Here is a 10101-nt window from a genome sequence, read left to right as displayed (position 1 = left end):
CTCACCTCAGCCTCCCAAAGTGCTGGGATTACAGGCTGAGCCACCAAGCCCAGCTTGATGTAGCTTTTTAGGGCAACTTTATTGCCACAAATATACAGTAGATCCTTGAATGATGTGGGGGTTAAGGGTACCAACTTTCGCCCCTTGCCACCACACAGTCAAAAGTAGCAAATTAACTTCTGACTCCCCAAAAACTTAACCACGGCTGGGCACAGTGGCTCATGCCTATAATCCCAGCACTTCGGGAGGCCGAGGTGAGAGAATTGCCTGAGCCCAAGGATTCGAGACCAGCCTGGGCAACTTGGCAAGACCTCATCTCCACAATAAATCAAAAAATTAGCTGGGCGTGGTGGCGTGTGCCTGTAGTTCCAGCTACTTGGAAGGGTGAGGCGGAAGGATAGCCTGAACCCAGCTGGTCGAGGCTGTGGTGGCCGTGAGCATGCCACTGCACTCCAGTCTGGGCATCAGAATGAGACTCCGACTCAAAAAAAAAACAAACAACTTAACCACTAACAGCCTCCTGTTGACTGAAAGCCTTTTTGATACCAAAAACAGTCAGTGAACACATATTTTGTATGTTGTGTGTACCATATACTGGGTTCTTACAGCAAAATAAGAAAATGTTATTAAAACCGTAGGAAAGAGAAAATAGATTCACTGTGTATTAAATGGAAGTAGATCATAATATGGGTCTTCATCCTCGTCATCACTTTGAGTAGCTGGAAGAGGAGGGGCTGGTATTACTATCTCAGGGAAAAGAAGCAGGCACACACCATATCGCTTTTATTTCAGGTCTGGTGGCACTTGCCTGTAGTCCCAGCTAGTCAAGAGGCTGAGGTGAGGATCTCTTGAGTCCAGGAGTTTGAGGCCAGCCTGGGCAATATAGCAAGATCTCCTCTCTTTTATAAAACTTAAAAAAAACCATTTTTTTTTTTGAATCAGCGTCTCTATCACCCAGGCTGGAGTGCAGTGGCATGCTCATGGCTCACAGTAGCCTTGACCTCCTGGGCTCAGGCAATTCTTCCACCACTCAGCCTCCCGAGTAGCTGGGACTACAGATGCACGCTACCATGGCCTGCTAAATTTTTAACTCTTTTGTAGAGACCAGGTCTTACTATGTTTTCCAGGCTGGGCTCAAGCTCCTGGGCTCAAGTGATCCTCCCGCCTCAGCCTCCCAACAATTTTTTTAAATAAAAAAATCCATTTGTAGCCGGGCTTGGTGGCTCAGCCTATAATCCCAGCACTTTGGGAGGCTGAGGTGAGTGGATTGCCTGAGCCCACGGGTTCAAGACCCGCCTGGGCAGGCGAGACCTCATCTCTACAATAAGTCAAAAAATCAGCCGGGCGTGGTAGCGCGTGCCTGTAGTTCCAGCTACTTGGAAGGCTGAGGCGGAAGGATCACCAGGTTGAGGCTGCGGTGGTTGGGAGCGGCCACTGCACTTCAGTCTGGGCAACTGAGTGAGACTCCAACTCAAAAAAAAAAAAAATCCATATGTAAGTGGACCTGGGCAGTTCAAACCCTTGTTGTCCAGGGGTCACCTGTACACCAAAAATACACATCAGGCCGAGCGTGGTGGCTCACACCTATAATCCCAGCACTTTGGGAGGCCAAAGTGAGAGGATTGCCTGAACCTAAGTGTTCGAGACCAGCCTGGGCAACTTGGTGAGACCTCATCTCTACAATAAATCAAAAAATTAGCTGAGCGTAGTGGCATGTGCCTATAATTCCAGCTACTTGGAACGCTGAGGTGGAAGGATCACCTAAACCCAGCAGGTTGAGGCTGTGGAGTGCCACTATACTCCAGCCTGGGTGACAGTGAGTCTCCAACTCAAAAAAAAATAAAAAAATAAAAAAAAGCACACATCACAAGGGTATAGCTCGGTGAATTGCCACAGAGCAAACCCACTTCATGATGGGGCTCAGCCCGTATAAACTGAGGTCCCCTTGCTCCCCTCCCAGTCTCCCCCACCCCAAGAACCATTGTCCTGTCAGCATGGGTGGGTTTGGCTAGATCTTGAAACTTATAAGGCAGAGCCATGCTGTGTGTGCTTTCCTGTGTCTGGCTTCGTGGGTAACAACATCATGTTCGGAAACGTATCACAACTTTTCAATGCTGTCGTTCACTCGAGCTTGCGGTTCCCAGGATTCCATTTGTGACTGTGCCTGTTCTCCCCTTCCCTCTTGGTGGGCACTGGGCAATTCCCCATTTGAGGTCTGTAACACATTGTGCTGCCCTGAGCCCCCCTGTCCCTGTCTTGGTGGACACGTGCCCTGTGTTCTCTTGGGGGTCAGTGTCATTGAGATGCTGCCTGGACAAGCTGTTGTAGGTGAAGAACTGCGGACCCACAGGGTACAAGTGACTGTCCCAGGTCACACAGTGCCTGCCCCGGGCCCCTTTGCCCTGAAATCTAGGTAGCTGGCACCGGCCTGGGGCTGATGGGTGGGGGGGCCTGGTGCCGCTAGCCCTCCCAGCCCACTTTGCTCTTCCTGGCCATTCTGTCAGGCAGAGCCCCTGTGGACTTAGGGTTGGTGGCCCCCTCTGTCCCTGGGGACCCTCAGTCCTCCTCTTCCTCCTTCTCCTCCTCCTCTATCCAATGCCCTCAGTCTGCTGGGGCTGGCGAGACCAGTACTTGCTCCAAACCCCAGCTCAGGAAGCATTTGGTGCCCTGTCATACTCCTTGGGGAAGGAGCCGAACCTCTGTGATGGGGGTCTTCTCTATATCCCTCCTCAGTTTTCACCCTCCTTCCTGCAGCTCTAATGGTACCAAGTGACAGATCGACTCTCCTGTAACTCGGGGACGCCAGAGCTCCTGAGAAGATGTCGGCAATACAGGTAATGCTGGGGTGGGGACCTAGGTCACAGGGGCATTCCCACCAGTCCCAGGGGGTGCTTACCACAGGAGAGAGGGACTAAGAAGACCCGCCCCCTTCCCCAACCCTCTGCCCCATGTTTTCAGTGGAGTGATAGTCCAGCTTGCGCTGTCAAACACAGGTCTGGGGGTGGGGAGTCTCAACGGGGAAGGACCCAGAGTTCTCGGGGCAGGTGGGGGAGGGGTCCCAGGCTGCACCGCCCACCTGTCGCTTGGTCTGTAGGCCTCCTGGCCCTCCGGTACAGAATGTATTGCCAAGTACAACTTCCATGGCACCGCCGAGCAGGACCTGCCCTTCTGCAAAGGAGACGTGCTCACCATTGTGGCCGTCACCAAGGTAATCGGGTGATGCCCACCACCCCCTCTCCCCAGGGCCTTCCCTCTGGGTCTAGGCCCCTCTGCAGGGGAGGTGGGCCTGAGAGCATCTGTGCTGCCCTCCCCCCAGGATCCCAATTGGTACAAAGCCAAGAACAAGGTGGGCCGTGAGGGCATCATCCCAGCCAACTACGTCCAGAAGCGTGAGGGCGTGAAGGCGGGCACCAAACTCAGCCTCATGCCGTGAGTACCATGAGGAGTGCTGGGGAGGAGGAAGCCCTGTCTTCCTGGAAGAGCTTCAGAGGAAAGCAGGGAGTGGGGCTGGGCATGGGTGAGGGCTTCGAGGAGTGGAAGGATGGGTCAGAAGGGTAGAAGAAAAAGGGATGGGGAACAGAGGATGCGGACCTCAACTGCTGGGTGGAGCAAGTGGGAGCCATGGGAAGATGGGAACGGAGGCGGCACCTTCAGAAAGGGGAACTAGCAGGTGTGTGGGGGTGGCCAGGGCCAGTGCGTGACCCCTGGCCCGGCTGCCCCCAGCTGGTTCCATGGCAAGATCACACGGGAGCAGGCCGAGCGGCTTCTGTACCCACCCGAGACGGGCCTGTTCCTGGTGCGGGAGAGCACCAACTACCCCGGGGACTACACGCTGTGCGTGAGCTGCGATGGTAAGGTGGAGCACTACCGCATCATGTACCATGCCAGCAAGCTGAGCATCGATGAGGAGGTGTACTTCGAGAACCTCATGCAGCTGGTGGAGGTGAGCATGGATGGTACCTGGGGCCACCCACCCCCACACTCCTGACCCACCCCAGGTTTTGGCTCCAGCCCCACTCTAGCTGGTTACCGAGGCATGCTTTGCACTCCGTGAGCCTGCCTTTCCTTTCCTGCATGCCAGGGCTGATCTGACTCCTCAGTGCTGCCATGGGAGGGTAGCATTATCCTTGTTTTGGGACCTGCCTGAGGTCACCCAGCTGTGAATGGAATGAGATTCTTCCTCTGTCTGATCCCAGAGCTAACCATCCTCCAGCCACTCACAGACCTGCCTGCCCACATGTGTGGGTCAGCACAGGCTATGCACCCCATCACCAGGATCCCTCAGGGTGCCACATGTCTTGCAGCTGCCAAGGCAGTTCTTCCAGCCCCAGCCAGGCCACACTTGGTATCTGGTGGCCACAGATGGCCTTCTGGACACCTCTGTACTCACTCCCATGCCCTTTCCCTGTGGCCTGGCATGGCCTGTAGCAGGTGAGGGTGGAGTCCTGGGCACACCTGGCTGGAAGTGGGTGTCAGGGCCAAGCCATGGGTTGCCCTCTGGATAGCAGGGAGGCCCAGAGTAGCAGCTGCAACCGAATGTTGGTCCAGCAGCCGAGTGTGGGGCAGCATGGGAATTGGGCCCCATGTCATAATCCAAGGAGCCCATAACCCCTGCCCTGCCAGAAACAGGAGCCCTCTCCACCCCAGGCAACTCTGGGCTGACCGAGACCAGCCTCTGCCGCCCTCTGGTGGTCAGTCCTAGGTCGTGCATGTGAGCCGGTTGGGGGGGGCAGAGTGACGTTTGGCTCTGAGCACCCTGCCCCACCCCCACCCCCAGCACTACACCTCAGATGCAGATGGACTCTGTACACGCCTCATCAAACCAAAGGTCATGGAGGGCACCGTGGCAGCCCAGGATGAATTCTACCGCAGTGAGTGCACCCTACCCCAGACCTCATGCCCGCCCAGCCCCTTCCACCCCAGCTTCCTAGCACTGGCCCCAGCCAGGAGGTACCGGAAACTCCAGGGAACCCCCCACACCTGGCGGGCCCAGCCGTGGTGCCCAGCCAGGCATCCTCACGCTCATGTACCCTCCCCGCAGGTGGCTGGGCCCTGAACATGAAGGAGCTGAAACTGCTGCAGATCATTGGGAAAGGGGAGTTTGGAGGTGAGTGTGGCGGGGCGCCTGGGGGGCGAGGGGCTGTGGGAGGCCAGGGAACAGCCTCCTCTCTCCCCGCCAGACGTGATGCTGGGTGACTACCGAGGAAACAAAGTTGCTGTCAAGTGCATTAAGAACGACGCCACCGCCCAGGCCTTCTTGGCTGAGGCCTCGGTCATGACGTGAGTTGGGGCAGGAGTTGGGGGGAGGCGGCCCCAGGCGGCATGCGAGGAGGCTTGGCAGGCTCTGACCACCCATCCCACCCCAGGCAACTTCGGCATAGCAACCTGGTCCAGCTCTTGGGTGTGATTGTGGAGGAGAAGGGCGGGCTGTACATCGTCACCGAGTACATGGCCAAGGTGGGTACTGCCCTGAGACCCGATCCGTCCTGGGTTGGAACCCTGGGGCTAGGACTTTCCAGCTGCCCTAAACCACCCCCTACCCTTGAGCCCCTGCTTCCTCAGTCTCCCACCCCAACTGACCTTTGAGGGTGCCAGGGTCAGCTTTTGTCTTGTTTCATTACTTATGGACTATGACCTTGGACAAGTCACGGCACCTCTCCAAGCCTCATTTTCACATCTGTGAGATGGAGAGAGTAACTAGCCTCCTGTGGAGATTTGTGAGGCTTAACAGAGAATCCGTGAATTGAGCTGACACCATCCATCCAGCAGGCTGTCCTGCCCCTCCCCGCCCTGTGTCTCCTCACACCTCCTTGGGTGTCACCACTTACCCAGCCTCCAGTCCACTGTTTCAGAGGGCTGCAGGACAGGTCTGACCTGGGCCTGTTGGTCTGTCCTGCCCCAGGGGAGCCTGGTGGACTACCTGCGCTCGCGGGGTCGGTCGGTGCTAGGCGGAGACTGTCTCCTCAAGTTCTCGCTGTGAGTGAAGCAGCCCTTGGGGGCGGGGCTCGAGGGGGTCCCCATCCTATTATGGGAGCCCTGTCTGAGGGACATGTGGCTGGCCCACCTAGAGACGTATGCGAGGCTATGGAATACCTGGAGGGCAACAACTTCGTGCATCGGGACCTGGCTGCCCGCAACGTGCTGGTGTCTGAGGACAATGTGGCCAAGGTCAGCGACTTTGGTCTCACCAAGGAGGCATCCAGCACCCAGGACACGGGCAAGCTGCCAGTCAAGTGGACAGCGCCCGAGGCCCTGAGAGAGAAGGTGGGGTGGCTTCCCTGGGCCTGAAGGTGGTGGGTGGGGCTCCCAGAACACTCCTACCCCAGATTCCCAGGACCTGATTCTACCTACGCCATTCACCTGCAGAAATTCTCGACTAAGTCCGATGTATGGAGCTTCGGAATCCTCCTCTGGGAAATCTACTCCTTCGGGCGAGTGCCTTATCCAAGAATTGTGAGTGTGGGCACCGGATCGGTGCCTGGCTGGGTGAGGGTGGTACTTGGAGCAAGAGAGGGATTGGCAGGGGTATGAAGCCTGGAAGCTTCAGGCCTGCCTTGGGGTGCCTCCAGGCCACCTCCCATGCCTGGGCCCGAGGGAGACTTCGCCCTCTCCTCACCCTCCCTTGGACATCACCAGCCCCTCGCCCACTGTTTCGGGGGCCTGCAAGTCAAATCTGACCTCTGGGCCCAGTTGGGATCTCTGACGAGGCTGCCGGGCAGGGGTCCCCTCAGGGCAGGCCCTGCACTGACGCCTGCCACCCCCTGCTTGCAGCCCCTGAAGGACGTCGTTCCTCGGGTGGAGAAGGGCTACAAGATGGATGCCCCAGACGGCTGCCCATCTGCCGTCTACGAGGTTATGAAGAACTGCTGGCACCTGGATGCCGCCGCACGGCCCTCCTTCCTGCAGCTCCGGGAGCAGCTCGAGCACATCAAGACCCACGAGCTGCACCTGTGACCACCAGCCGCGCCCAGTCCTGGGCCTGTGGGGACTGAACCTGGAAGGCCGTGGACCTGGTGGCCCTGCTCGCGGGGCTCGAGCCTGGACTGAGCCCCAGAGGGCTGGCAGCCTCTTTCCACTGTCCCAGCCTGCGCCCTCTGGCCCCAGGGACCCCGCTGAGGCCCGGCCCCTTCTCTTGGACCCGTGTGTGGGGCTCGGGGAGTCCACGGGGCCAGGGAGGGAGGAGACTGGAGAGCAGGGGCAGCGCCCCACCACGCCGGGTCCCAGCCCATCGCTCGCCTTCTTAGAGTTTTATTCCTTTCCTTTTTTGAGATTTTTTTCCGTGTGTTTATTTTTTATTATTTTTCAAGATAAGAAGAAAGTACCCAGCAAATGGGCATTTTACAAGAAGTACGAATCTTATTTTCCTTTCCTGCCCATGAGGGTGGGGGAACCGGGCTCCTCTCTAGGGACCCACCGCCCCAGCCTGTTCCCCTTCCGTGTTTCATGTCCCGTGTTGCCTCGGTCGCCCCGTGTTTGCGCTTGACCATGTTGCACTGTTTGCATGCGCCCGAGGCAGACGTCTGTCGGGGGCTTGGATTTCGTGTGCGCTGCCACGGCCCACCTGCCTTGTGAGATGGAACCGTAATAAACCACGCCATGAGGACACCGCCGCCGGCCTCGGCGCTTCCTCCTCCGAGCCCGCCTGTCCTGCCCGGTTGTCCCCCCATGCCATCTTGTCCATCCCCCTGTCTCTGTGAATGGGGCCGGGTGGGAGCATGGCCGGGAGATGTAGCCGCCGCTTTGTGTCAGCTGCACGAGCGAGTGTCCTGTGTCTGCCACGGGGGGTGCCCACAGCCCGTCCACTCCGTCCAGCTGCCACTCAGGCCTGGCTCTAGGCCCCGTCCACAGGTGCTCTGAGGGCTCCAGCTGCCTCTCCTGCTGTGTCATTCAAGCCTTTTGCACAAGGAGGGCTGGAGCCAGGGATCTTGGGGGAGCCCAGGCCTGACAGATGGGGATGGGTTTCTAGTTGGGCCTCTGTTCAAGAGTACGAGAAAGAGTGGTGGGCCCAGGAGCTGGACAGGCATCCCTGGTGGGAGACGAGTATCTCAGGCCTCCGAAGCTGCTGGCCCTGGAAGGTGATGGGAAAACAGAGGCTCTGAGCACCTGGTCCTCACATTTTGCTCATGGTGGAACAGTGCTCCCTGTCCCCACCCCCACCACATGCCAAGCCCTGTGCCCTTCTGGACTTTGCAGAGGAGAGAGGAGATCCAGGCACCCTCCAGTGACTGGCTACTGATTGTCCCCCTCACTTGGGTTGTCCAGGAGCAGTGGTCAGTGAAGCTGGGGGAGCTTGACTCCTTCACTGAGACAGGCAGTGGGAATTCCCTGTGTCCAGTGTGGCTGTGACCTTGGTGTTCTGACTTTGAAGACTGCCTTGTGTCTGTCCCTCGGCCCCACTGCGGCTCTATCCACCATCTTCTCTCTCCTGACCCAGTGCAACAGCCTCCCCACCTCTCCTAGTCCATCCTTTGCATACTGCCAGACTCATGTTTCTAAAACTAGACCGACAACATACCTCCATAGCTGCTGTGTGCTAGGACCGGGGTTCAGCAGGGAGCAAAACAGACCTTGTGGGGTTCACGGTTGGGAAGACAGATAATCACACACAGGCTATCAAAGTGCTATCAGAAATGCATAACATGGGAATCTATGTTGGTCAGGGAGGGCCTCCTGAAAGAAACAGCATTTATTTATTTTGGAATTGTAGTCTCACTGGCACCCAGTCTGGAGTGTAGTGACACGCTTACAGCCACTGCAGCCTCAACCTGCTGGGTTCAGGTGATCCTTCCACTTTAGCCTTCCAAGTAACTGGAACTATGGGCATGTACCACCACACCCATCTAATTTTTTTTTTTTTTGAGTCGAATTCTCACTCTGTCACCCAGGCTGGAGGGCAGTGGTATGTTCATTGCCACCGTAGTCTTGACCTGCTGGGCTCAGGCAATCCTTCTGCTTCAGCCTTCCAAGTAGCTAGAACTACAGGCACCTACCACACCCGGCTTGTTTTTTGATTTATTGCAGAGACGAGGTCTGACCAAGTTACCCAGGCTGGTCTCGGACCCCTGAGCTCAGGCAATCCTCTTGCCTCAGCCTCCCAAAGTACTGGGATTACAGGCTTGAGCCACCACGCCCGGCCTTAGTTTCTTAATTTTATTGTAGAGATGAGGTCTCGCCATGTTGCCCAGGCTGGTCTTGAACCCGTGGGCTCAAGCAGTTCTCTCGCCTCTGCCTCCCAAAGTTCTGGGATTACAGGAGTGAGCTACTGCGCTTGGCTAAGAAGCAGCCTTTAAACTGATTAGCAGCATGAGCACGGGTGGGGGTTGGCAGCATGCCAGGAAGAAATGCTGAGACTGTAGCAGGGGCAGTTTTGTCCCAGGATCTCAGAGAAGGTGGGGAGGATGTAGACAGCCTAAGGCAGAGGCAAGGCTGTGCCAGAGCTTGGCGTTACCCAGCCGGGAGTCGCAGGGAAGCCAGTGACAGGTTTTGAACAGGAGGGTGACGGGTCAGATATGTCATTTTGAAGCGATCACTCCTATCTACTAGTAGAGAAGGTTCGAAGGGAACTCAGGAGAGGTCCAGGTGAGAAACGACCAGAGAGGAAAGAGGTAGAACTGCCCGAATGTGCTCATGGGTTCAGTCCGAGGGTGAACAACAGTACAAGGGGACAAGGTGGCTCGCCTTCCGGAGGGGCATTGCCAGTTCTGTTCAAGGCATGTTGGGCTTCAAGTGAGCCTTTGAAGCCGTCAAGAGGTGCTGGGAAGTTGTTGGAACCCAGAGCTGGAGAAGAGTTTGAGAGTCATCAACATCAACTTGAACCCATGGGCAAGGCAGATGAAGTCACTGTGGTAGGACACAGAGAGGAGAGAAAAGCTCAGGGCCCAGCGTTGAGGAGTTCTTAGTACTGAAAGGTCAAGAGGAGCTGGGCTGGGCACAGTGGCTCAGTCTGTAATCTCAGCACCTTGGGAGGCAGAGGCGGGAGGAGTGCTTAAAGCCAGGAGATCATATTGTGCTACCCGGTTTCTTTCTCTTTTTTTTTGAGTTGGAGTCTCACTCTGTTGCCCAGGCTGGAGTGCAATGGCACGCTCATGGCCACCGCAGCCT

At 56.9% G+C, this 10101-nt stretch overlaps 1 protein-coding gene across 1 annotated transcript in view; it reads left to right on the top strand.

The window, feature by feature from the left end:
- Nucleotides 1–7636, top strand: part of CSK (C-terminal Src kinase) — a 21444-nt gene extending 13808 nt beyond the window's left edge. The window contains exons 2-13 of the mRNA XM_008064206.2: nucleotides 2755–2834; nucleotides 3095–3208; nucleotides 3317–3429; nucleotides 3724–3943; nucleotides 4778–4871; nucleotides 5042–5107; nucleotides 5181–5280; nucleotides 5367–5457; nucleotides 5903–5976; nucleotides 6069–6264; nucleotides 6367–6453; nucleotides 6772–7636. Coding sequence (XP_008062397.1) covers nucleotides 2820–2834; nucleotides 3095–3208; nucleotides 3317–3429; nucleotides 3724–3943; nucleotides 4778–4871; nucleotides 5042–5107; nucleotides 5181–5280; nucleotides 5367–5457; nucleotides 5903–5976; nucleotides 6069–6264; nucleotides 6367–6453; nucleotides 6772–6954 — 1353 coding nt within the window. The 5' untranslated portion in view covers nucleotides 2755–2819 and the 3' untranslated portion in view covers nucleotides 6955–7636. The remainder of the gene's footprint in view (nucleotides 1–2754; nucleotides 2835–3094; nucleotides 3209–3316; nucleotides 3430–3723; nucleotides 3944–4777; nucleotides 4872–5041; nucleotides 5108–5180; nucleotides 5281–5366; nucleotides 5458–5902; nucleotides 5977–6068; nucleotides 6265–6366; nucleotides 6454–6771) is intronic.
- The last annotated feature ends 2465 nt before the right edge of the window (nucleotides 7637–10101 follow it).

Source organism: Carlito syrichta, unplaced genomic scaffold (assembly GCF_000164805.1).
Source record: "Carlito syrichta isolate Samal-C Ts95f unplaced genomic scaffold, Tarsius_syrichta-2.0.1 Scaffold307224, whole genome shotgun sequence".
NCBI lineage: Eukaryota > Metazoa > Chordata > Mammalia > Primates > Tarsiidae > Carlito > Carlito syrichta.
This window is presented reverse-complemented; position numbering and strand designations above follow the sequence as displayed.